Here is a 26,798-nt window from a genome sequence, read left to right as displayed (position 1 = left end):
GGGTCGCTCTGGATCCAGGTGAGGTGAGGCTTGGCTCTGGCTGCAAGGGGCTGGGGACCCTGCGCCCACCCGGTGCCTTCAGCGCTGCTCCTCGCGGAGGTTCCCAAAACAACGCCATGCAAATGAAATCCCCTTACGCATCCTGCAGCTGCTGTCAGGAGGAAAGTTAGCGACTTAGCACGCTGCATCATCTCCGCCGCATCCTCCAGAACAATTCCCACTCCGCCTTCTGCTGCTTCAAAAGCAGACGGTGTCTCCTGGCACTGCCCTCCCTCCAGGAAAGGCTTTGTGTTCAGAAAATAAAGAGACTTAGCGAGGCTTTGGGAGGATAACTCGACGGGATTTTGCATCTCAGCCTCGGCGTGCCCAGCCCGGCATCAGCATTTCCACCTTGAGGAGCTCAGCTCCCAGCAGCCGGAGGTCGGAGGCACGGGGCGAGGGCTCACCGGCACCACTGATGCCTTCGTCTTGTACAGGTGAATATTCATCATCATCATCAGCGCCTCGCACCCTGCCAGCAAGGGCACAGCACCAGCAAACAGAGCATCTCCAAGCGCTGCCCTCCTCTTGTCCCCCTGGCACTTGGGGACCACCAGAAGAAGGGGGACACCCCATAGCCCCGGCACCCGGAGCTCTGTGCTGGGGATGGAGGACCCGAAGAGCTGCAGGGAACGGGACGGGTGCCTTGCTGGCAGTCAGGAGGGAGCAAGAAGGAGAAGCTAGAAACGTCAGGATTGCAGATGGGGTTAGGGTAGGGAAACGCTCGGCAGATGTGGCATCAGATGTTTCCCTCTGACCTTTATAAGCAGCGGAGGAAATCACGCCGCTGCCAAGAGGAGCGCTCCACACCACATCTACGCTCAGCTCCTTTCCTACAGAAACGCACTGCCTCCACCCTCTGCAGAAACATCCCAGCCAGGGCTGATTTTGGCAGCAGGCTTTCGGCACACCCCACGCACCAGGAACCCCAAACTCGGCCGCAGAGCCCCCCCAAACGCCGCCCTCCCCCCCGCACACCGAGCCGTGCCGATGTTTTTTCGGTGCCGAGAAGCTTAGCACATCTGGCTCCCAGTTTCCGAGCTGTCATTTTCCTGGCTGTTCGGGGAGAGGATATGTTAAAGAGCAGCCTGGCTTTGCAGCGCGGCTCCTGCGAGAGACGTGACATGTTTATTTTCCCCCCGCCAACTCGCACATCAAACGCGGTTTGGGTTTCTGCCTGGCGAAGGGGAATATTGGTCCCTTCGGCAGCATCCCGGGGGGGGCACCAGAGCCCCTGCAAGCAGCCTGCTTCACCCTCCGGCCCCCCCGAGATGCCCCTGCCTGCAAATCCCTACTTCTGCTCCCCAGCACGAGCAGTGATGTGGGAGAAGGGGCGTCTGACTCGAGAAACTCGAGGTTTTGTATGACCCAAATTCCAAGCTTTCAGTTGGGTTTTAAGCGCTGTCAGGTGGCTGTGGAAAAAAAACAAAACAAAACAAAACAAAAAAACACAACACACAAAGGAAAGGAGATGATATTTTCAAAACCAAAGTTATTTCGCATTAAAAAAAAAAAGCCCTGCCACTTGGGAACGTGTCAGCTCCTTTGAAATGTTTGCTTGTTTGCTTGTCTCCCGGAGCAAAACAGACAGGGAATTGTTCGCAGCCTTGCAAAACATTTCCACTGACCCAAACCCGCGCGTTTCGGTAGCCGAGCATCCCCCAGCCCACCCGGGGTCCCTCCTGCAGCAGCAGGGTGGGCAGAATTTGGGGTGCTCTGCAGGACACGGACCCCATCCTGCACCCCGCAGCTCCAGCACCGGCGTCTCCCCGGCCCGCCGAGCTCGGCTCTTGCTTCTGCTTGGTTCTTTGTTCTTGGTTTATTTCTTTTTTTTTTTTTCCTCCATTATAGACATCATTTAAAAAAAATAAACTTTACAATAATACATTTGTAGTCGTTGCCATTTGAGCATTTCTTTTTTTTAAAAATAAAGGGGAAATGAAATTTAAAAAAGCCACACTGTAGATGTATATGGTTATGTATATACATACATATATGTAGGTATAGGTGAACACTATATACATACACTATATATGTATATATAAAAGAAAACTGAGTAACATATAGAGGTTTCCAACCGCTGCTGGGGTCGGAGCCCATCCCAACCCAAATCCGACAGGACGAAGGATGGAATATAAAAAGATGCCAAAAAAAAAATCTCCCTCTCCAAGTGACAGAGCGAAAGCATCAGGACAACCTCACACCGCTTGGATACTGGTTTCTTTTCTGGTTTAAAATTCTCACCGACAACGGGGAAAGAAAAAAAACCCAAAGGCAGTAACGATGTAGAGAGCTGGAGCGAGTTCCCTGGCCGGAGGGAGACGGAGAGGCTCCGGTAGCGCGGTCGTCCTCCGGAGCAGGGTGATGAGGATACGTCCCTTGTCCCCACGGGGTCCCCGCAGCGTGCCCGGGCTGGTGGCTCCTGCAGCCAGCCCTTGCCCGAGCTCTGCTCGACGCTCGTTTTCCCTCCCCGGTGCCGTTCACAGCTTTGGCTCCCCATTTTGGGGGGGGAGGGCGCGGGCGGGTTTTGCCACGAGCCATCGGGCTCCTGCTTCAGCAGAGAAACCCAACGCACCGTAAAACGAACAACAAAAAAAGAAAAAGGCAAGGAAAATAAAAAAAAAACAAGGGGGGGGAAAGAAAACCACCAAAAGTTTCCCAGCGCCACGAGGGTCCTTCCACCGCCGTGCCGCGGTGGCATCACCGGTGTTTGGGAGCGTTGCAGTCCGGAGCCCGAGGTGAGCCTTCGCTTCCCGATGCTCCCGAGCCGGCACCGGCGGCGTGGCCGAGGCTGGGGCGAGCGTCCCCGTCCCTCTATAGCACCAGCACCAGGAGGAGGACGGGCACGGCGGGCAGGATCCGGCCCGCCCAGTGCCGGCTGCCGCCTGCCTTGGGGTCCACGAAGGTCTTCTGGTCTGGCATGGTGTCCGTGGTCAGCTGGGTCTGCGGGCGAGGGAAGATCAGGCAGTCAGCGACACCCTCGGGTTTATTTTTTGGGGGGGGGAAAGAGCCTATTATTTTTGCCCATGGGTCGGTGAGAAATGCAGTCCCTGGGGTGAGGTCCCCGCAGCAGCACCCCCCTCCCCAGGCTCTCCCCTGCCCCCAGGTTACCTCTGAGTAGCACAGGCTCTGCTCTTTGGACTTGTTTAGCTTCTGTCCGTGCTCCTGGAGGGGAGGAAGGAGGCAGGCTCAGGGCAGGCTCCTGCACCCGGGGCTGAACCCCAGGGCTGGGCTCCCCGGGCAGATCAGTATCTTCGCTGGTCCCTTTTTTTTTTGCAACTAAAACTGAAGCTGCAAGCGTGGACACAGCCCCGTCTGAGCCCCAGGTTCATTCCCCTGGCAAATGACCCTGCTCAGCACCACTGTGAAACCCACAGGAATCGGTGCCCCCATCCCCGGAGCAAGGCACCCAACCACAAGCCCAGCAAAACACGAGAAAACTCATTTTCCCAGTTTCCCAAAACCACATGGAACGCAATCGCTTGTTCGCACCCTGAACAAGCCCGGGGCAGAATTGGGGCTCAGGCCGGGTGCTGAGCATGGAGCAGGATGCAAATCCTCCCTTCCCTGCACCAGGACCCCCGGTCCCACCCGGCAGAGGGGGGGGGGGTGCTGCCCCAGGGGGGGCAGTGCCGGGTCCCTGTGCTCCAGCGTGAAGTGGAGCCGCTGTGATTGTCTGATGGAGCGGTAACTAGAAGACAGAAGAGGTAATTACTCGAGCGTGCCGCATCTAATTAGAGGCTGCCCAAGGGTGACATTGCTGCCTGCACGTGCTGCGGGCGGAGGCGATGCTCCCCTGGCTGCGCGCACCCACCGCTGGCACGGTGCTGGCTGCAGCCGTGCAAAGGGTGCTCAGCGGGCACAGCACCTCCTGTGCTGCAGAACCACTTGGAGCAGGACCAGGGGGGCCGGATCCTGCCAGGCACCTGGGTACCAACAGCCCATGCAAGCCAAGCCGCGCGCTCGTGGCTCGCACTGAGCTGCGCCAGTTGCAGAAGGGTTTTTTGGAGGTCCAGAGCAGCCCAGCACTGCACCAGCACCCCCAGTTTGCAGCTGTGACCGGGCTGGGCTCCTACCTGGATGGAGGTGCAGGTAGTGATGACGCTTGTGTCGTACATGGTGTTGCTGTAGCTGATCTCATCGGGCAGGGACGGGGTTTTCTCCGTCTTGGGCGGCACGGTGATGGGGGGCAAGGGCTTCTTGGGGGTGAGGGTCACGTCGGTGCCGTTGCCGAAGGCCTGGATGGCGTTTCCTGGGTGGGCAGGAGAAGACGTTTACGTGGGGGCCGTGTGAACGGGGCGCTGGCCGTGATGGGCAGGGGAAGGAGGGCGACGGGGGAGCGCCTTACGGAGGCAGGGGTTCTCCATGAAGTCCCTGAGGAACTTCTCGCACTCCTCCTCCAGGTTGCCGCTGCCTTTGCAGGAGCACCAGGGCGAGATGGTGATGCTGGTGGTGCTGGCGTCCACGTAGTTGGGCGTCATGTCGAAGCCTGCGCCCGGGAGAGGAAGAGGAGGAGAGATGAGGGGCTGAGGATGGGCTGTGGATGGAGAGAGCCCTCCTCGCCGTGTCCCGTCCGAGCACTCACCGATGAGCCCCGCGTAGGAGCCCAGGCACGCCTGGTAGTTGTCCCCGGGGCAGCTCGTCAGGGACTGCAAGGAGGCTTGGCAATTAGCGTGGAAATCAGCCAGCCGGGACCTGGGGGCAGAAACAGGAGGGAGAGGGACGGGATTTCACCTCCGCTGCCGGCACCGAGCGACTCAGCAGCGAAATTTGTAAAAAATAAAGGAAACGAAAGAGGATGAACAGGACATAGAGGAGAGCTCAGTGAGAGCTGAAGGCTCCGGAGCTGCAGCGTGACCCCAGCAGGCGCCCACCCCCAGGCAGGTACCCCCCACCCCAGGGACCCCCACCCCTGTCCCTGCTGCTCCCCAGTCCCCACCCCACCTCTGCCACCCCATAAAACTTCCCCACCTCATCTGGCCGCGCCGCTCCCGGCGTCGTTACGCGACTGTAAAATTTGACTGCTTGTTTTTATCTTCCCCTTGAAACGTTAAAGCTCAGAGTGCAATTAAAATGCCGGAGGTTGGGGTTTGTATGTTTTTCTTTTGTGGCTGAGATGGGGAAAAAAACCAAACCGGAGCCTCGCGGAGAGCCCAGGGGGCTGGGACAGTCTCGTGTCCCTTTCCTTGGGACAAACCAAGTCACCGAGGTGGAAGGATCAAGAAATGTGAAGGATGTAGAAGGGGATGGACAGACGGATGGAAGGCAGTTTTCCAAATTGACTTGGTCATTAGATGGATAGACACGAGGCTGAACTGTGGCCCGGGCTGGACCTCAATCACAAGGAGCAATCGCTGCGAAGCGGCCAAGCTGCTGACACCGTGGATGAGACCTTGCATTTCACAACAGAAAATCTCCTCGGCTCTTTTTCTCACGCGTCATATAGAAAGAAGAAAGCATACATTATTTTCTTTAGCTTCCTTTTCCTTCCTTCTTAATTAAATGTCATCTTTGTCCAACCGGTGATTGAATCATCCGGCAGTACCTGCCTAAAGCCACAAGAACTGATGAAAATAAAGGCTAGAAACTGTTGTTTTTTAAATAGGAATGATTTGTTTTCAGGAGGTTTTTGATCAAATTAAACGGAGGAACAAATGAAGCAGTGATTGAATGAGGTAGAAGGGATCTGCAGCAATACCTCACATTTATCCAGCACTTTTCATCACAACCGCTCTTGGGTGCGCTAAAGGGAAGGGGGCGCAGGCACCGCCTAATCGCAGCCAGTGCCAGGGAAGGGGACAGATCCTGCTCACCAGCACGCGGCCAGAAGCCTGCTGCAGCTTCACGTGTTAGTACCGGGGGAAGGACAGAGGAGGGAACAAAGCCCAGCTGCTTGGGGCTGCTCCAGGGCACCGGCTGCTCCGTGCCGGAGCGCAGCGCTTGGTGCGGCACAGCCTTTTTCCTGGAGACTTCTGCTGTTTCCAGCCACCCGTGACCGGGGCTTTTTCCAAACCACCGATGCATCCCTCTCTCATGGAGCAGCTGAGTCTCTTTTCGGGAACTCCCCCACCCTTCACACCCCAGCATCACCCCACAGCATCCCTTCTGCTGCTTCCCACGGCCGGCTTGCGCGCAGCTTTTGCCCATCAACCGGCGGCTGGCGGTGCCAGTTGGATTATTTCCCCGCTTCCACCAGCTGTCTGACCCACTTAGCGCCTCCCAACGGACCACAAATTTCCAGGGCAAGGTCGGCCTCTTCATCTGGGTTATTGGAGCACTCGTGACGAGAAGATGGGACTCCTGGGCACCGCTCGCTAGACGTGGGGAATGCTAAAAATCAGCAGTAAGGCAGCTGGCACCCTTTTTTTACCAAGACACGCAGCCAGGGATGTCTGCTCGCTCGCGTGGGGAAGCCTTGGGGTCTGAGGCCCAGAGGGGAGAGCCTGGGTGGGCATCACACGGCAGCAAAGCCCCAGCTCTGCTCCTTGCTCGTGGTTCCCACCGCAGGGAGGTATTTTGGACTCCCTCCCTCGCTCCACGGGAGATAAAGTTTCCGACGGCATTTCCCTCTGCCCAAATCAGAGGCGAAGGCACGTCAGTTCCCTTAAAGAACTGTGGCAAGTTCATCACCGAGTGCCATGAAAATTTGTCACGCTGCTCCCCGGGGCCCTGCTCCTGGCTTGTAGCATCCTCTAAGGCAAATGTTATTCTTTTCATAATACATGACAAGCCAGCTGGTAATCTTTCCAGAATATCCAAGCCAGATGTCACTCTTTCCGTTGTACACAATGAGTTCGCAGTCGGTGGATGAGGCTCGAACTGCCAGGAATAAACCTTACTGGAACCAGCCCACGGCTTCTCAGATTTCTGCTTTTAAGTGCCCGGGCAAAAAGGGGACGGAGCCAAGTCCATCCGAGCAGAAACAGGAGGAGTTTGTGCCAAACTGCTGGCTCGCGGCTCGAGGTGCAGGTGGGCTCAGCCAGTCCCTGCCTCGATACATGAGAGCTGGGCAGGAGCGAGCGGGGCTGGCAGCTGGAGTCAGTGATGGGGAAAAAAGGAAGACACCGAGCATGACCTCGACCATGTCTGCTTTCCTGAAGGGCCTCCAGGACAACCCCCTAATGATATACATCCTTCAAAGCCAACCCTTCCGCGGCAGGACTTGCATTTTGCATTTTAGGTGCTTGCCAGCCCCTCTGCAAGGCCATGGAAACATGAAGGTTGGAGAAGCCCTCCAAGATCATCCGGTCCAACCATCACCCTGCTACCAACGTCAACCACATGCCCCTAAGCACCAGGTCCAACCCCAGTGGGGTTTCCTTCTGGGCACCCATCCCAGATAACTCATCTCCTGCCTTGGTACCACGCAGGAAAGCCTCAGCAGCTTGCCAACGTGACACCTTCTCTCCAACGTTAAAAGTTACCTGCACAGCAGAGAATTTCAGATTTATTTTTTTTTCTCCACTTGTTGGTACATTGCAATTTTTGAGCAGAAAAATCCCCGGAACAGATGCGAGGTGCCTAATTGGGTGCTAATTGTTCCCATCACCACATGCCTATAAGAAGTCCGAGCCCGGCGCTGGTAATAATTCTCTACCCATCAAAGCGAACGGCATCAGGCTCTCGAATATTTCATGCAGAAAATGTCCGAGCTGCAGAGATTACTCAAGACATGTTTTTCACAGACAATTTACAGGGACCAAGGAAAAATGGCTTTAATAGACATCAGCGCGGAGAGGCGGCATAGAAGAAACGCCTGCCCCCCCTCCCCACAGCTCGGTGGATGTTCGAGAAGCTGTGACAACACACAAAGCCCAGCAAGACATAAAAAGCTCCCGGGACCCGCTGGGTGCCCTCCTCCCGGTCGCTTGTCCTGCTGGAGATGGATGCATTTGGAGCCAGGGGACGCAGAAATAAAAACTGAGCATCCGACAGCAAGGGCGGCATGGCCGGGTAATGCAGCGAGGCGTGGGGATGGCATCGGCTAAGGGAATGAAAGAGGAGCCAGAGCAGGACTCCACTGCTCCGGATGACCCTCTGTAAAAGCTAGGAAATAGTTCACAGGGGAAAAAAGGATGGGTGGAAATACTTGTTTTATCCAGGAAAAGTTATCGGCCAACTTGGCTTTATACCTGATTTAGTGAAAATCACGCCTCTGGAGGATGAGCACCGGTGCTCATGACCAGCCCAAAGCTGCCCAGGGAGATGGGGACAGCAGGAAAGAGGCAAAAAGAACAAACCAAAGGAGAACAAAACGAAGGAGAACCCCAAAATCACAGAGTAAGAAGAGCCAAGCTAGCTCGAGAAAAAGGAAACGAGGACAGAGAGACCAGGGGCTAGGCTGGAAGTTGTTAGTTAAGAAGTTTAGTTACCAGATGTATTTTAGGACACTGCATGTTGATTCATCACGGGTAAGAGCGGTTGAATGATTTTTTTTATCCTCTTGCCTATGCTCAAACCCTATCATTACCCGGTAAGGGAAGGGAAGAATTAAACACACGCATCATTTGATTTTAATTGAAGGACTGTTCTATTTCATTGAACTGCTAACTAAGCCGAACAGGAGATTGTGTTTACATAAGCAAACCCTGAGTCAGTATAGACTTGCTGTCACATTAAGTCAATACTTATGAAGGCTCTCTATTTAATTATTCAGTGCGAATTGACTTATTATTGTGTTAAGAGTGTGGGCAGCCTTGAGCAAGGTGGCCATGGAGCTGAGATCGCTCCTGGCTGCCTCTGCACATGGGTGCCCACGGGGTCCCCGGGGAGAGGCACCCCACTTACATCCTCTCTCCTCCCCATTCCTTCCTTCGGTGGGAAGCCAAAGCCCCCAGCCCTCACAGATTTGATATTTTAGGTCCAATTCAGAGGTTTTTGCAGGTAATTGCAGCCCTGATGCAGGCACCCACTTTGGGGACCCCGCTGACCATGCCCTGTTCCCCCTTGAGATGCCAGCACTGCTCCCCTCTGCCTCTCCCGGAGCTGCTGCTAAATCCAGGAGCATTTTTCCCTCCTCCTCCTGCTCCTCCCCGACCACAGACAGCTGAGCCACGCTTCCGAGCTGCTCTCATTACGTGGCATAATGAGAAAGTTGAGCTGCGCGCCGCTGTTTATCAAGGCGACATCCATTACAGATGGCACTTTGTGCTCAGCAAAGGGCGTGAAGGCGAGGACGCGGGCTTAAAAGAAAGCGTTTTGCTCCCGTGTTTTGGTGTTTGATTGATACGGAGCCAAGTCTCCCCCTTGGGTCGTCAGTGATGGAGCAGGGCTCCCCCTCCCCAGGGCACGGCTCAGGAATTGGATTCACAACCACAGCCAAAATGAGGCTATTTCTGCCCAGTTTTACCAAAATGAACCTCACCAACACACACACATGGACACAGGGGTCCTGCTAGGAGCCGGGCGAGATCCATCCCTCCCCCCCACCACAAACACTGCCTGAAATACACCGAAAACTAGAGAAAAGTCAGGAAAATGAACAGCCACCCTGCCTTTGGATGCTGAGGAGCAAGAGCCAGTGGAGGCTGGGAAATTCTTCAGCACCAGCATCAGTGAAGCATATAAGACCAGATTATTTGTGTTCCCGACTTGCTGATGCAAGATGAAAAATACAGCAAACTGCAGCTGCTGAAATCAGCTCTTTTTTTTTTCCCCTCTCCTTCCCTTTCCCCTTAGCTGAGGTTAGTGTTTTGCAAAAGGTTTTTATATTCTGGGAGCTAAAACCTGTCCGTTGCAATCAGGCACAAAGCTCGGGGAGTTTGTCAGGCTCCTCCGCTGTGCCGGGAAGAGCTCACCGCACGAAAAGCTGCACAAATTGCAGCCATCTGGCCTTGATTGCGCCCTGCCCTCGTGGCTGGAGCTGGGTTTGGGGACCGGGAACCTCACGGAGGGGTTCGGTGGCCTCGCAGGTGCTCCGGCTCCGAGCATCCCCATGCACCCAGCTTGGCGCTGATCACTGCAAAGTGCAGAGGGAATGTCCCCATAAAGGCACATCTCTGTACTGAGGGCTTCACCCTTCATTAGGCATTCAGCTGGGAGGCCTAATTAGGGTCTGAGTCCACGCAGGAGTGTTATCTCATCTCCCATCACTGGTGGAGCAGCAGCCAGTCTGCTCCCGAGTTCGCTGCCCTTGCCAGTCCCGTGCTCTGATAAGGACGAGCATCAGTCTGTGATCCTGATCTGATAAGTGCAGGCATGTTTCCTTATCCCACAAGGGACTGAAAGCCGCATGTGCCATGGGCAGGGGCGCAAAGGTGCAGAGGGTTTCATGCCCAGTTGCTCCTCAGTGGGTGCAAGCTGTGGGAAGCAGGACAAAGCCTGCACACTGCTTAGACGTGATCGCAGCACCCGGTGATGACCCTGGCAGCAATCCTCTCGCCAGCCCTTCGTTACTTCTACAGGCAGAGGAGAGCGGAGGCCCCCAGCACCAGCCCCACAGACCACTCCCCACCTGCAAAACCAGCCCCAGGACGAGGTGCTGGGACTCAGCTTGGATCAGGCTGAACACCAAGGGGAAGAAGCACAGAGATGGAGGGGGAAGGATGGAGGAGACCCCAAACCAGCAGCCGGGCAATAAAGCACATCCCGTGCATGCACGCCTGCTCGCTGGGAACACGCAGCACACCCAGCCTCTGCCAGAGCTGTTCCCATCCCAAATACCTGGGATGAAAAAGCCAGACCCTCTCTCACTTGCAAAGCAGCATCAATACAGCAAAAAAAATTCTTTTTTTTTTTTGTTTTGTTTTGTTTTCCTGCTGGCCTCCGGGGAGGGAGCTCAGCTCAGGTGCAGGCACCGCTCACCCCCGGATAGGTCACCGCTTTTAAACACTTTCGCAGCTGCAAAACCGAGGAGGTCAAGCGAGCTGCTGGAGCGTGTCAGCATCCCCAGCATCCCCGGGCTCCCCGCCGCAGGCTCTTAACCCTTCTTACACCCCCGTGCTGCAGCCTGGTTAATGCAGCTGCTTGTGATGGGGGTGTAAGGTTTGGGGAGCCCCCCCCCGAGCAGAAGGGACAGGATGGGACCTTCCTGCAGCACAGGTCAATGCGCACCATGGACAGCTTTGCCAGGTCCCATTGTGGGGAGAAAACAGCCAAGATTAAGGCAAAAAATCTCTGCACACCGATGCTCAAAGCCAGATCCAGGAATAAATCAGGGTTTGGGGCACCTCTCCCTAGCCGGGCACCATCATTTGCTGCCGGAAAATGCGTTTCCCCCATAGAGCAAACAGCCCCAAACCCCCAAAACGGGTTGTTCCCCGCCACGAGCTGGGCACATCCGCAGCATTTAACGCCTGAGCAAGCCTCTCCTGCTGACGGAGAGGTGCTGCCATTAATTTGGCCGCGGCTCAGCGCAGCCCTGATATCTTTTATTCATAGACATTGGCGTATTGTATTACTTTTTGATAAAAAGCCACATTCCCACACTTCAAACGCAGTTGCTCGCAGCCGGGGGAGGACCCAAAGCGCCGTTATTTATTTTGCCACCGGGCTGTGGGAACCTCCATCACCGTGATGGCAACAAGACCCTCCTCCTCGTAGCAAACTTATTCTTTACGAGGCTGATCCGGACCCTGGAGGGTGACAGGAGGTTTTTTGCCCTATGAATAATGAGTTTCATAATGGAGAAAAAGCCTGATCTCCCCCGACTTTGCTTCAGCACGGGGAGAGGAGCGCGTTTCGCCAGCGATGGAGTTTCGCTGTGGATGCTGAAAGCGCACCGAGGGATTTCGTTGGGTGTGGGTGTCCCCAGTGCCACAGAGCCTCAAGATGAACGTTTGTCCTCCCCACGCCTCGGGGAGATGGAGAGCCCCCAAAGCTCACAAACCATACACAGCCCTGCACAAACCCGTGGGCTCACCCTGCAACAAGGCGGGGGGACCAGGCTCTGGGCCCCCTCCCAGCACACCAACCTCGCCACAAGTAGCCAGAAACCCTTAACCCTCCCCATTTTACACGGAAAAAAAAAAAAATGCTGGGCTGCTGGAGGACACCCAGCCGGTGAACACACATAGCTGGGAGGATGCAAAAGCCTCGGGGCAACCCGCAAACATGAAAAGGAGCCGTGCAACAAGAAAGCAACGCAAAACCAGCCACGGCCCCGTGCAAAATCCCCCTTCCAGCACCGAGCAGAAGCCGTCGCGGATCCCTTACCGGCAGAGGTGGTCGGCCCGGCACACGTTGCGCAGCTCCAGGCAGTTGGGCTTGTGCTTGTCCTCGTAGGAGCAGGAGGGGACGATGGTCTGCCGCCGGCGCTCGGCGCAAGCCTGGTCCTTGCAGGAGCAGAAGAGGAGGCGGTAGGTGTACTCGCTGGGCACGCGGTCGAAGAACTGGCGCAGGGCTTTGTGGCATTTCCGCCGGCTGCAGTGCTCGGTGGCCGAGATCTCCTTGCTGCAGGTGGAGATGTAGCCCGAGCGCAGGCGCTTGCAGTTGTCGTTCAGGTTGCAGGCTTTGGCCGCGTCCAGGCAGTGGTTGCTTTTGGAGTTGGTGGCCGGGTCCATTCCTGCCCCGAGGGTGAGAGGGGAGGAAGAGGTGAGCCTGGTCCCGAGGGACACAGAGCTGCTGGGGACACGTCCTCGAGCCCCAAGGTGCCGCCAGGAAGGGGCTGGCACCGCCGTGTCCCTGCTGTGCTGGAGGTGGGGAGGGGATGCGCTGCCACGGTCCCCCCATCCTTTCACCCCCTGCACGATCTGGAAGCCTTCCTCCGACAGGGAAGGAGGTCACACACACCAAGCACACATGGGGACCTGGTTAAACCGTCCTCAGTGCATAATTCACGCCATGAATTTACAACATTTTTTTCCTCCAGTCAATTATTCGAAGAATAATTATTAATTATCCAGCCTGCTCCAAAGCAGAATAATCTGATGAGCTTCACGGGGCCCAGCCAGCCCCTGTATCCCCTCCTGGGGCTCCCAAAAACCAGGTCACCCCCAGCCATGACCCCAAAAGGGCCAAGTCCTGCCTTGGCAGGGACAATGGGGACAGAGCTAGGCTCCAGCCGTGTCCTGCATCCACCCCGGGAATCCCAGGTGTCAGCAAATAAAGCAGCCAGGGAGAGGATGGACAGAGCCAAACCACCGAGTGGGAACAAACGCTGATTTTTTTTCTATTTTTTTTGCTTTGTTTTTGTCAAAATGATGAATTGCCCTTGGCAGGCCAGGTGCTATTTTAAAAGTCACCTGACTGCACCAGCAATTTCTTCCCTAATTTCCTCTCCTTCGCAGCCCAGCCAATTTCGTGGGTTCTTCCATTGTCTCCTGGCTTCCACTGGCAAAGACAAATGACAGCACTGAGGAGGGTTTCCTACCGGGCGTGTTTGTAAGGCCCTGGTAATTAGCAAATGGCAATCAGCTGCCTTGGGGAGCATGGTTCCCCTTCCTCGCTTTGCCTCTTTGAGTGCAGCGATGCCCACGGCCCTGCTGCTACCCAGGGCGTGCAGGATCTGGCCCTCCAGGTGAGGAACATTTTGGGGGCACCATTTGCAGCCCAGGACCCAACCTGGGCTCATTTTCCTGCAGTTTTATCCAGCCTGGCATGAGCACCCCAGCCTGGAGCTCCTGCAAGCAGCAACACCTGCATTAATAGGTCCTAATTAGAAGACAAAACCTGATTTCTCCCCAGTTTTGTCCCGTGCAACCCCCCCGGCTCCCACCCTATGTGCAGAAGGGGTGCTGCCAGCCCCCAAGCCCACCCGCCAGCATCCCTGGGGAAAGCTGCTCTGAGCGTGCCATCAAACACATCGCCGGTGGGATTAATGCCCCCTGAGATGGGGGGTTCGATACAACACACCTAAAGTGAGTGCGTCTCGTGATATTTGATTTATAAACACATCTGCCTCGAGAAATGGTGCAAGAGGCAAGGAGGTCACAGAAGCTGGGAGAGATGTTTTACGGAGGGTGATGGGAATAAAGCTGTGAGAGGGGGAGAAAGGAGCAAAGAGGAGCTTTGCGCCCTCCTGTGCAACCCCAAAGAGGGGACGGGGCAGGAATTTGGCTGCAGGAGCCCCCCCAGCCTGGCGGTGCCACGGGGTCCCTCCAGCCAAGGGCTGAGGATGGAGCCAGCTCGTGACCCCGATGCCAGAGGAGCAGGAGGGGATGAAGTGTTTGAAGAGGAAGGAGGAGCACAGTTCTCCTTTCTGCTGGTGCAAAGCAGCCCCTGGCTCTGCAGGGGGATGCAGGGAGCCTTCGCAGCCAGCAGCTCTCCAGCACGAGCGTGGGATCTATGCAAAGTGCCGGCTTACCGCCTAATCCTCCCGAGCACCGCGCCTGCCCTGCCCCGGACCTGCAGGGACCTGGATGCATTTTAATAGAGCCGGTGCTTGAGAGCGCAGGGTTCCTGGGGAGCTCATTAATAAAGCACAGGCATGAAAATTTCATGAGGCGGGCAGGAGACGGGGGCCAAGGAGCTTCGGGAGCAGCGGGAGACGCGGTGCCACCGGCTGTCCCTGCCTGATCGGAACAGGACGGGGCTGGGGGCAGAGGAGGAGGAGGGCGATGAGGAAGGCAGCACGGGCTGAGCCTGGTCACCCGGTGCCCACCAATTCTTGGGTGCTGGCCCCGTGCTTCCCAAGCAAGGGGCTGAGCCTGGCGGGGAGCTGCTGCAAACCCTGGTGCTGGGCGAGCCTCTTGATCTCGCTGCTCCAGTTACCCCAATTCCTTCTTGCCCACGCCCGCCTCTTTCACCACGGCTTCTGTTCCTGCAGGGCACTGGGCAAGGCTCTTGTTTGGCACCATCCATCCTCACCGGGATGCTCTGCTCTGCCCCATGCAGCTCAGGGGGCTCTGCCCCCAGCCCCCTGCTCCCCTCGTGCTCCCAGCCGGGGCGCGAGAAATCAGAGCCCAGCCGCGAGCATCGAGCATCGAGCATCGCCTCCCTCCCTCCCTTCCTCCTCGCAAGGTAACGTAATCCCTGCGCTATCCCCACAGGCAATTAACAGCGCGCCGGCTCAGCCTTGTTATCCAGAAACAACAGCAACAGCTCATTTGCTTCAGCCGCTTGGGCTGCGGGTCAGGGCTGGGGGTCCCGGGGGGCTCTCCGCACCCCCAGCCCCACATGAGGGGGATGGAGAGGGGCTGGAAGCAGCAGCGAGGCCACCCCGGTGGCCACGGCGCATCTGCGGAGCGTAGCCCCCGGTTCCCCCTTTCCCCAAAAGCCGGAGAGGCTTCCTTCCCCTCTCGCCTTGCATTTCTGAATAAATCAAGCCGTGAGCGTTTAATCCCCCGCTCCAGACACTCCGCTTTTCCGACTTTCCAGCAGCTGAAATATTTCCTTGACGATAATGCAATCCAAAAAGGCACGCGGGAGATGGGAGGGGGGTGGCATCGGCATCCCGAACCGGCGCTGAGCTCCCCGCGGGGAGCCTCGGAGAGGGGCTCCAGGAGCCAAAACCCGGCGGGTGACGGCAGCGAGGGGCTCCCCGAGGTGCACCCATGAGCTGGGCGCATGGTAAGGGGTGCCGGGGGGAGCACAAGGCTCCCCGAAACCCCTGGGTGGCTCTCAGGGAAAGGGTTAAGAGGAGAAAGAAGCCAAGGCATTGCTGACCTAATTCGGAAGAGGGGTGGTGGCAGAGCTGAGGGTTGTCATGGAAATAGATGGCAAAAAAAAAAGTTCCTAATGGACCGTGGTGGTGGGGTTTGGGTTCGGAGAGGAGGGCGTAGGGCGCAGAGGTGCTCCCAAGGGCTCTGCTCCTCCTCCGAGCAGCATCCCAGGGCTCAGCTCCAGGCCAGCAACCCCAGGGAGGGACAAACAGGGTCCCCCCCCGGCTTCCCAGCCACCGAGGCCACGGACAGGGCATCCCTCGGCTCCCAGGACACAAAGGGCTTTTCATGCAGGACCCACGGGCAGCGGGAGGCTCTGCGCCCCGTCCAAGCCTCCCCCATCTCATGCCACAACCCCAGTGGATGTGGCAAGACAAACGAGTGACTTACAAACCCCAAAGCCCACCTTCTCTACTTATTATTCACCCATGGCTGGAGTCCAGGAGGTAAAAACCTAAATCACAGCCTGGGGGGAATTTAGAGCCCAGCAGGAGGACGCTGTCGGTGCTCCGGGAAGGGGCGGCACCGGCTGATGCCCAAGCACCAGCTCTGGGGAGATGGAGGAGAAGGGGGCAGGGAGATTTTGGGCAGGGGGATTTTGGGCAGGGGGATTTTGGGCAGGCCAAAGGTGGGCTGGGGGAGTGCTGGGGTGAACTGCAGGGGAGGGAGCTGCAGGGTTTCACCGGCAGGGAGCTGGGTTGCAGGTTTGTATTCCAGGGCAGGAGCAGCCAAACCGGCGGAAGCATGTTGCTTTTATTACCTGAGAAAATTGAAGCGAGCCTGAATATATCAGAGAGACGAGAGGTGACCGGCTCGTAGGGGGAAGCTTCATAAAATTCTTCTCCTGGAGTGGGAGGGAGGAAAGAGAAGGGGAAGAGGAAGCAAATTAAAAGAGCGCAGTGAGCGAGCGCGGCCGCACCGGGCACGGCCACCTCCAGCTGGCGAAGGGCAAAGCAAGAAGCACCCCAAGCACAGCCCTGCGGGGCAGGAGGAGCCCTCTTGGGCCATGCTCTGGGTGATTTTTGCTGGCTGCCATGAGCTCTGCTCCTTGCCCCAGCTGGGTTTGGCCTGAGCTCGGGCTGAGCCCCACGGTTCAGCGAATTCACACGCGCAAGGTCAACGTCCCGCCGGCACGGCCGCACAGCCCCGGCCAGCTGCACGCCGGAGCTTTAAGGGTCTGGACTCAAGGCCGGATTTTTTCTTTGTTTGTTTGTTAACGAAAAAAGCATTTCCTTAAAAAAGAAGGCTGTAAAAAATGTCTTCCGCTCCGCTCTGCCTCTGGTGCGCTTTGGAGAAATGGGAAAATTTCAGCGATGGTTGTCGTGGGGTGGGGGGGCGCAGAGCTGGCCGGAGAAGCAAATCGTTTCAGCACCGACCTACCCACCCTAAATTCCTCCTTCCTCACCTGCCAGGGGAATCCCCAGCCCAGCCGCTTCTCCCCCCCTGCCCTAAGCACAAGCCCACGTGCTTTTGCTGCGCGCCCTTCGTGTAACTCCAGAGAAATTTGATTTCAGGAGAACCGCAGCTCTCGGGGGAGGAAATGCTCTCCTCAAACCCCATGAGCCGCAAGATTTAAAAAAAAAAAACACAGACTATATATTTAAAATATATATAAAAATAAATCAGTGGCCGGACCTGGAAAGCCCCGGTCAGAGGCTGAGCACCAGCCTGGAGCATCGATTTCCATTGTGCCTGGCAGCCCTCGGGGCCGGATCCTGCGCCCTGGTGCCCTCGCTGGGGGTAACCCCACTGTGCCCCACGGCTGCAGCTCTCCCGGCCACCGTTAGCCCAAGGCAGCAGCATTTATCCCGTTAATTTGAAGGATATTTAAGGATTATTAAGGAGCCACTTGACGTGCTGGAAAACAAGCTCGTGATGGGGTCAGGAGCGATGGGGGAGGGCAAGAACCCAGCCCTGCAGCCCCTCAGCGCTGTCCCTGGGGAATTTTGGGGAGGGGAGATGGGGAGACCCCAGCTGGGGCTGGGGCCGTGGGTTTCCAGCCCTGCCGTGCTCAGGGGGATGCTGCGTGATGCTACGGGGGGGGCAAGAACCCCCACCAGGGACTGATGATGATGACGGTCCCGGAGGAACGAGGCTCCGGGCAGCGTGTCCTCCCATTTTGCTGGGTTTCCTAATGCTCCAGTGACAAATAGCACCTTTATTAAAGTGCATTTAGGAAACACTGTAACCTCACGGTATATTGCTTTGCCAATGCAATAAATAATTAAATACTAGCTGAACCCTGCTGCTTGCTAGGAAAATTACCGAGCATTAAAAGGGCAGCGGACTTTTCTTGAGCTCGCTGAGATGCAATTAACCTCCAGGAACGAGGCTGGAGTGAAAGCAGCCCTCCTTAATGGCAGGGCTGCCTCGAGCCCGCAGCCCCAGGGCTGGATGGAGGCGGCCGGGGCGCAGCATCCTTGCTAAAGGCACGAGGTCAGGGCCTACCCCGGGCTCCTCGTGGCTCTCCCACTCGCTGGTTTGAGCATCTTTAAGCTACGAGCTGCTGGATCTCCCCAGAGTCTCCAGACCTGGTAAAAATCTCCTGTTTTTCCCCCACAAATCAAAGCACAGGTCCTGGAGTACCCATCAAGCACCAAAGCTCCCTCCGTTCATGTCTGCAGAGCCCTCTGAAACCACTGAAGGAAGGCGGCTAATGAGGGGTAGAGAACAATTAAGCACTAATTCCTGCTCTGGGCGGGTTTGGGGGCTCGCTCATCCCTGAGCTGACCCAGATTTGAAGGCAACTCCAGCAGGGCTCGCCGCAGGGGGCTGCGCGCTGGGGTGCAAGCACTCCTCGTCCCTGCCACCGAAGGCTCCCAGCATCACCAGCCTCTCCTCCGCCTTCAATCCCAGCTCCCGGGGGTGGGCAGAGCCCCGTGCCCACTGCGGGAATGGTTGTGGGGTCTGCCAGGGGGGATGCTCTGCCCCCTGCCAGGGAGAGATTCTCCTCCGTGGGCTGTAAAACGTGCCCCCATCCCCTGCACTCCTCTTGAGGAGGTGGATTTAAGCCAGGACAATCGAACAGCAGAGGACCGGGAGTTTTTCCACGCCCAGATTCCCGGTGGAAATGGGGCCAAGCTGCCACCACACGCTGCGCTGCAGGTGCTTGCGCGCAAGCTGCCACTGCCCAGCCGGGTGCATGCCCTTGCATGGGCTGTGCCGTGACCCGGCGGCTCCGGAGCAAGATTTTTGCACAGGCTGGAGCTGGATTTAAGAGCTTCCATGCGCAGAGCCGGCCGTAAGCCCATTAGAGGGATCTGTGCTGTCAAACTGGTGCTGGCTCTGCCCGTCCCCAGCCTGGCAAAGCTGCGCGGGGGTGGCCGGAGAGCAGAGCAAACCCTGTGAGCAGCAGCCCGAGCCCCAGGCGAGCCCCTCACCACCAGTTTCTCCCTCTCCAACCAGTTCCCAGCCCCTCTGAGCCCTGGGCCAGGAGCCAGCCGGGCGATGGGGCAGCCCCAGCCCCTGTGGTGGCCTCGCAGAGGGGCGAGGGGCCGAGGAGGAGCCCCCACGGGCAGGCAGCAACTAATCCTGCCTTCGATGCACAACCCAGCCCCGGCCTGGCCAAATCCAATTTCAATTACCTGCGCTGCTCCGGCCTCTGATTTACTCCTCCACCAGGCTGCAATTACGGCAGCCTCTGGAGCATCGCCCCTGCGTGGCGCGATCCCAGCGAGCCCGCCCTGCTGCCAGCCCTCCCGGAGCAAGGACTGGGGGGGGGGGGGGGGTCTGGGGGGCAGCGAGGACCTCTGCACCCCAAGGGGATCCCCACAGCCCCTGAGATGCTGCAAAGACCTCGGTGCCGGTCCTGGTGCCCCTGGAAAGGGCAGACAGAAGGGGAAAGGCCGGATGCTCTCAGGAAACTCCCTCCTACCCTCTTTGTCCGCAGACCTCAGAGCACTTTGCCTTTCAGATGGGAAGAGGAGACGTGGGGCTTGCCCAAAACCACAGGGAAAAGCCCCCGTTTCCTCCAGCGTTCGTGGCAGACGAGGCTGTGGGGCTTGCTTCCAAGGCTCCCCCGCACCCCAGCCTCTTGCAGGGGGGAACGGGGTGGGTACAGCCCGCAAACCCTGCTCACACGTGGGGAACGACCCCGCAGCCTTTGGGGGACACGATTCAGGACCGGGAGGGAGGCAGTGGCAGGAGAGGAGCCCTGCGCCCACGCTCAGCTCCCTCCCCACCACGTGGCAGCAGCCAGCTGCGGCTGCCAGCGCAGCCCCCAAACCCATTTCCCCCTTGCCCCAAGCCCACCGTGGGCACACCGCCCCCACCCCATCCCACACCAGCATCCTCCCACCAAGGGGGGGCACCAACCCCTGCGCAACCCCCAGCCCCATTCTGCTGGAGAAAGCAGCGACCCCCAGACCCCCCAGACCCCGAATAAGTCCGGGACCCCCATGCCCCATCACCCCCAACCCCACCACCACCCCGCAGCGCCCATACCTTCGGTCAGCCCGAGGTGTATGCTCCAGTAGATCTGAAGGCACTGCAGCTCCTTCTTCATGCCCCGCTTGCAGCGGCAGTCGTAGAGGGGGCTCTCCTGCAGCACCTCCAGCGCCGCCTGGCACTCCTTGTTGGCCAGCATGGTGTTCCTGTCGCGCCCCGCCAGGCACTGCCGCAGCGTGCGGTACCGCGAGCTGCAGCTGGGCTCGGCCGCGCACAGCTCGTTGGCTCGCACGCAGTCCACGGGCGCCCGCCAGCCCTGCGGGTCCTGCCCTGGGGGGGACGGGGGGGCGGCCAGCGAGCGGAGGGTCTCATCTGGCCCGGGGGAGGCGGGGAGGAGAGAGGAGGGCAGAGAGAGGTGAGGGGGCGTTGGTGGGGAGAAGTCCTTGCCCCGTGCGCACCCGCCCCGAGACGCCGAACTCGAGCCCCCAGCCAGGTGCCCTGCAGCGGGGTGCAGATGGGGGGCGGATGGGTGCAGGGAAAAGGGTTGGGGTTGATTCGGGGGGGATGCCAGCCCCGAAATCCACAGAGAGATGCGAGCAGACTCTGCACCGCTCCCCTGCACCCCTGCACCGCTCCCTTGCACCTCTCCACTGCTCCCCTGCACCCTCCGAAACCCCGCAGCACCCCAGAGAGAGATCACATCCTTCCTCCGCTCCCAGGCCCTGCCTGGATGTGTCCTCAGTTGCACCCTCCGAAACCATGCAGCACCCCGGAGAGGGATCACATCCTTCCCTCACTCGCAGCCCCTGCCTGGATGTGTCCTCAGCTGCACCCTCCGAAACCCCGCAGCGCCCCCCAAAACCCCGCAGCAGCCCGGGGAGGGATCGCGTCCTTCCTCCGCTCCCAGCCCCTGCCCTCAGCTGCAGCCTCGCCAGGGGGCTGTGACGCAGGGGGACACCGGCCTCTCCATTCCCCATGAAAAGCAAAGAGCAAACGGACAAAGGCGGCGTGTTTCCAGCCCTGGTGCCCGCGGAGACGAGCCTCCGCACACGACATCTCCAGAGCAAGCCAGCCCAAACTCCCCATGCGCATTGCTGTTTGTTTTTTGTTTTTTTTTAGGTTGGGGCTCAGCATTTTCAGCCCGGCCATGGGATTTTTAGGGCATCTGACTCATGGGTTTTGAGCTCCCGGGCTCGGCAGGGCTGCAGAGCAGTGTGGCTCGGCACGAGCTCTCCCCCCAGCACGGCCTCCTGCCTGCCTCCGCGCTGCGCCCCTCCAGGAGGCCGTGCTCCAGCTCCTGCCCTCGCCGCGGGCCCTGCCTTGGCCGTCGGCCCTGAGCTCTCCCCGTCCTGCCAGGCACTCCCTGAGCTCTCCCGTTATTCCCATCGCTTGCTCGCTTTTTGCTTTCCAAAAAAATTCTGGCTAAGCAGAACCCCAGACAAGGCGGGTGTCCCTTCGTGGGCGCATGGGGAAGGGGGACAGGCTGCAACAGTCCCCAGCCGAGCGATGGGAACAGGGAGGGGACAGCAGGGCCCCTGCCACTCCTGGGCCCCCGTCTTCAAGCCTGCAATTGCAGGCAGGGAAAGCCCTGGAGCAAGCAAAGATGGGCACGGCGGGACGTGGGGGGCATCCTCGGCCACCCCAGGGGGTGATGCGCAGGGACACCCCACTGCGTGCAACGCCCCCGCCGCGAGCTGTGGGTGTCACTGCCCGTGGTGCCACGGGGAGCGGCTCCTGGAGCAGCAAATGTCAGCCTCCAGCTCCAAGCCCCTTTCCCTCTCCGTGGCCACTCGTCCGGGTACGGCGTGGGGACAGTGACACCTACAGGCATGTGACAAGGGCCACCCGTGTCCCCCCACCCACGGGGCCACGCAGGGAGCTCCACGCAAGCAGGGCTCGTCCCCTGCCACCGCACGAGAGGGGACACCGGGGGCTCGGGCGGCTCTGCAGGAGGGACGGGGCGATGCAGGGCCGGGACCCTGTCCTCCTGGGCTTCAGCTGGTGGCCCCAAAAGACCATCGGTGTCCTTGGAGAGGTCGGGAGGGCGTCCAGGTGCGCAGGAGCAGCCACAGGGCCCCTCTGTCCATGTTAGATCCAAGGTGGGGTGGCAGGCGTCCCTGGCCACGGCTCTCCTCGGCCTCTCGGGATTATATTCCACAGGGGAAGCAGGCAGGGTCCGTGCACGGCGGGGGAGAAGCTGGCATCCCCAAACGCTCCCCAGGGCTGAAATGCAAGCTCTTCGCCACGAGACGGGTGAAGCTGTGGCGCTGCGAGAAGAAAGGGGCCGGCTCCGCGTCCGTGCACGTCAGGAAACCACAGCCTTGAGCCTCCCAGTGAGCTGGGACGAGCTGCTCCTGCAGGGCGCTCGGCTGCCAGACAGGCAGAGCCATCCCACAGCTCGGCACCACGCCGCCTCTCCTCGTTCATCCCGGCTGCACATCCCTCTGGCTCCAGCCCCAAGCCCAGAGCTCGGCTCCAATTCGTGCTCCTGCCTCCACGAAGCCTCGCCGCAGGTCCTGAGCCTCTCCTCCGGCCGCGCTCCCCTCTCCTCGCCGCCTCCGTGCGCCTCCCGGGCAGGGTCCGCAGGTGCCGGGGGGGTGTGGGGAAGGGAGACAGCTTTGCTCCAATGCAAAAGGCTCTGGAGCTCCTGGAGCATCCTCCCGAGGGGCCCAGCGCCCTGGGCGGCGTGGTGCCGGGGTGGGGAGGCCAGCAGGAAATCCACCGAGCACCACCACGTCCGAGCTGCGGATGCCAGCGGCGCCGCGGAGCAGGGCACGGAGCTCTCCTGCTCCGGAGGAAGGGCGAAGCAGCCTGGATCTTTGCCCCAAAGCCAGCCACACGCTCAGCCCCGGCTGGACAGGCTGGAATCAAGGTGTTATTTCTGGGACCCCCCCCCCCTCCCCTCCTGCCCCACGGCACGGCCAGGCCGAGCAAAGCCCCCCAAAACCCTGCAGGGGTGCAAGGTGGGGCAGGCTGAGCCTTCGATCTACCCAAACCAAATCACGTCACGGACAAACCCCTGGCTAAACTCGTACCAATAAAACACCTGCAGGGAATTTCAACCTAACCCTCGGCCGGCTCGGGGGGGTCGGAGCTCAGCACGGATTCACAGGCAGAGGCACAAACCTCCGCCAGCCAGGGAACGAGGCAGCGTCAGGCTCCGTAGCCACCGTTCCCTTCTAGCTGTAATGCTTTTTTTCCTCTTACTGGTCGTGCCAGAGACCTTTGGACACAGGCAGAGGGAAATATTTATCCTCGCAACTTGACTAAAAACAACAACAACAAAAAAAAAGAATTGCTGAGGAGCACGCAGCCTCCCAGCCTTGCTGTCGTGGTAGCAATTGCGTTATCCCAGCCGAGAGGGATTTTTTTTTTTTTTTTTTTGGTCTCTCCGGAAAGAAAAGCCCAGATGTTAAGAGCTGAACCGAGAGCTGGGCTTCCTCCCTGCCCGGCCCCGCCACGCACCCAGGAAGCCCCAGGGGCGCGGGGAAGGGGCTGAGGGTCTGGCTTTTGGGCTGCCAGCCCTGCGAGGAGGACGGACCGCGGCTCAGATGCCTCAGGTGGAGCATCCCGGTGGGTCCCTGCCCTCCTGAAGCCCCCTCGTGAGACCTCCACCAGCGACTCAGCCGTGCCTACAAATGGGGCTGCCCCCCCCCCCCCGGCAGCCCCCACCGTGCCCCCAGACCTCGCTCCCTCTGGCTCAGCTTTGTGCCCGGACCCCGACGTTCCCCAGCAGGTCACAGGGAAGGACACCCCAAATTTTGGCTCAGCCCCCCGCCGCCCAGACCCGCATCCGCACCAGCGTGGGGGCAGCACGCAGACCCCTCTCCACCACGGCACAGCATCCCCCCCACCCCCCCCCAGCCAGCAGGATTACATCGGGGAGCAGCAGAGGGGATGAGCACCTGCCCCCCCTTCACCCAGGGCGCTGAGCATCCCCGGAAGGTGCTGAGCACCCTGCACAGGGTGGGTCCTCCGCCGTGGGTGCCCTTTCGGGAGGTTCGCGTGCCAGCCCTCTGCGGCTCCCCGTCCCTCCTCCTCGGCCTCGCAGCCGAGGCGAGCTCGGCGGAGTTTTTCCAGGCTGCTGCAGAGCTTTCGGGATCGCTCGCACGCAGAGCCAGCGGGGTGCAGGCGCTGCCGTAGCCACGGCTGGAACACAGCACACGAGCCGCAGCCCCGCACACAGCAGGGCAGCTGGCTGGCCTCCCGGGGGGGGAAAACGGGACCCTGCTCCTCTGCTTCTTTTACGCCCCGTGTCCAACACAACCTCTGACTTCTCCCCTTCCCATCCCTTTCCAGCTGCACCTTCCCCGCCGCCGCAGGAGGCTGCCCTAGAAATGCGAAGCCTTCTTCCTGGCAGCCACCAGAGCTCCCAAATAACTCACGCACGATCGAAAGCAAGGCGCACGGATTGCAACAGCGGGGACGGCGATTCCCCGAGCACACGCACACGCGATTAGCTCAACTTTCCGAGCCCGCTGCCCCACGCCGAGCTCAAAGGCGCCTGCGGGAACGGGGGGCACGAAGGGCGCTGGGGGGCTCGGGGTGGGAAAATCCTCCGAAATGCAAATCCTCACGGTGCTGCCAAGGCGAGAGGGGACCGGGATCGTGCGGGGGGCTCTGCTGCCGCGCGCCGGCCGCAGATCCTGCGCGGTGCCTTGGCCAGAGCCACGTCCCCGCCGTCGGTGCCCCTGGGGGGCTTCCGAGGGGTTGGCCGGGGTTTAACCCTCTGCTTTAAGCTTGGGTAGAGCACAGGCAGAATCTCCCGGCCCTAGTGGAAATCCTGCCGTGCGGTGTCTCGCCTCATCCCCCTCCTGATCCGGACGAAGAGGCAGCGGATGCGCAGCGCCCGCAGCCCGCGGGCAGGGCAGGGCAGGGCAGGGCAGGGCTGGCTGCCACTCACCTACGAAGAGGACGATGCAGAAGGCGTTTGCCAAGATCATGTTAGTAAATCCACGAGCTCCTCCACGGGCGGTGGAAAAAAGGAAAAAAAAAAAAGAAAAAAAGGAAAAAAAAAGGAAAAAAAAAAAAAGGAAAAAAAAAGGAGGAAAAAAAAGGGGGAAAAAAAGGTGGAAAAAAGGATCGGGGAAGGAAGCAAAGCCCCCAGACGAGCAGGTAGATCCCAAATCCGCACGGCTCTGCGAAGAAAGGCGAGGTGGGGGGGTGTGGGGGCGCTCCGCCCGGCAGCGGGGCTCGGAGCTCGGAGCCCCCCCGCACCCCCGGCCCGCTCCGCGCTCGGGGGGCACCGCGCACCGGGCACCGGGCACCGGCACCGAGCACCGGGCACCGGGTACCGGGTACCGGGTACCGAGCACCGGGCACCGGGCACCGGGTACCGGGTACCGGGTACCGAGCACTGGGCACCGGGCACCGCGCACCGGGCACCGGGCACCGAGCACCGGGCACCGGGCACCGCGCACCGGGCACCGGGCACCGAGCACCGCCGGCTGCCGGCGGCTCTGAGCCGAGCGGGGGCTGCGCGCCCGCCTCCGGCTGCCGGCGGGGGGCGCGGCGAGGGGCGGCTGCGCTGCTCCGCCGAGCCCCGGCGGAGGAGAAGGGGCAGAGCCGCCGGGGCCGCCCCGCTCCTCCCCGCCCCTGCCCTCTCCGCCCCTCGGCGGGGCTCGGGAGAAGAACGGGAGGGGGGCAGAGGAGCTGCGGGCGCCCTTGTGCCGCCCTTCGGTGGGGTAGGGGCCGGGGGGGGGGTGCGGGCGGGGGGATGTGGCGGAGGGACGGCTCTTCGTCCCTGGGTCCCTGCATCCCTGGGTCCTTCCGTCCCTGGGTCCCTAAATCCCTGTCCTTCCATCCCTGTGTCCTTCCATCCCTGTGTCCCTATATCCCTGTGTCCCTATATCCCTGTGTCCCTCCATCCCTGTGTCCCTATATCCCTGTGTCCCTATATCCCTGTGTCCCTATATCCCTGTGTCCCTATATCCCTGTGTCCCTATATCCCTGCGTCCCTCCCTCCGTCTGTCCCTATGTCCGTGTCCTTTCATCCCTGTGTCCTTCCAGCCCTGTGTCCCTTCATCCCTGTGTCCCTATAACCCTGTGTTCCCGTATCCCTGTCCTTCCATCCCTGTGTCCCTCTATCCCTGTGTCCCTTATATCCCTGTGTCCCTCCCTCCGTGTGTCCCTATATCCCTGTGTCTCTATATCCCTGTGTCCTTCCATCCTTGTACCCCTCCATCCCTGTGTTCCTATATCTCTGTGCCCCCCCCATCCCTGTGCCTCTCCATCCCTATGTCCCTATATCCCTGTGTCCCTCCATCCCTGTGTCCCCCCACCCCATGTCCCCAAATCCCTGTGTCCCTCCATCCCTCCATCCCCCCGTCCCCCTGTCCCCCATCACCCCACAACCACCCCCGCCTGCACACAATGGGGGGACCCCAGGGTGCCCCTCTCCGGCCACCACCGCCGCAGAGCCAAAGGTGAGCCCCCCCCTTTCCCCCCCCCCCCAGCCCCCAGGGGCCTGCTCACCCCCCAGCCCCGCTGTGACCCCCGGGGATGGGGAGCAGGGACCCCAGCGGGCTGCGGGGACACGAGGAGGTGGCCAACCAGAGAAATGCCACCAGCTCTTTGGGGAGGGGGGGGACAGCAGGGGGGGGGGGACCTGCCAGCTGATCTGCGCGTGGGAGGCCTCGCACACCCCCGCACATGTGTGTGCACACGCAGCACGCGCACGCGGCCAGCGGGGGAATTATTCATTCATTCACGGCTCCGCAGACAGCCCGCTTCCAGGCAGCCCCGAGCTCAGCCCTTCCCCGTGCCCCCCCCCCCGCCCCCTGCATCACCGCTGGTGTGTTTGGGGATGGGGTCCCCTCCGTCCCGACCCCTCTG

General features: G+C 59.8%; 1 protein-coding gene across 1 annotated transcript; it reads right to left on the bottom strand.

Moving 5' to 3' along the window:
• Nucleotides 1–1,497: 1,497 nt before the first annotated feature.
• GFRA2 (GDNF family receptor alpha 2) lies at nt 1,498–25,503 on the bottom strand. Its single transcript, XM_080568733.1, has 9 exons — nt 24,868–25,503; nt 20,022–20,336; nt 16,339–16,422; nt 12,193–12,541; nt 4,625–4,734; nt 4,388–4,528; nt 4,116–4,291; nt 3,151–3,204; nt 1,498–2,982 (listed from the first exon to the last, which is right to left on the bottom strand). The coding sequence occupies exons 1-9, from the start codon at nt 24,905–24,907 to the stop codon at nt 2,854–2,856; spliced, it is 1,398 nt and encodes a 465-aa protein (XP_080424859.1). The 5' UTR covers nt 24,908–25,503; the 3' UTR covers nt 1,498–2,853.
• Nucleotides 25,504–26,798: the final 1,295 nt, after the last annotated feature.

The sequence above is a fragment of the Anser brachyrhynchus genome (genome assembly GCF_964034855.1).
Source record: "Anser brachyrhynchus genome assembly, chromosome: 26".
Lineage (NCBI taxonomy): Eukaryota > Metazoa > Chordata > Aves > Anseriformes > Anatidae > Anser > Anser brachyrhynchus.
The sequence above is the reverse complement of the archived record's forward strand: the minus strand, read 5'-3'. Positions and strand labels throughout refer to the sequence as shown.

What these genes read in the sequence shown, in the direction of transcription:
- GFRA2 (XM_080568733.1), bottom strand. Translation starts at nt 24,907, where the DNA reads ATGATCTTGGCAAACGCCTTCTGCATCGTCCTCTTCGTAG. An exon ending in CTCCTACGCGGGGCTCATCG is followed by an intron (nt 4,529 to 4,624) that starts GTGAGTGCTCGG and finishes TCCCGGGCGCAG; the next exon opens with GCTTCGACATGACGCCCAAC. An exon ending in AGAGCCTGTGCTACTCAGAG is followed by an intron (nt 2,983 to 3,150) that starts GTAACCTGGGGG and finishes CCTCGCCCGCAG; the next exon opens with ACCCAGCTGACCACGGACAC.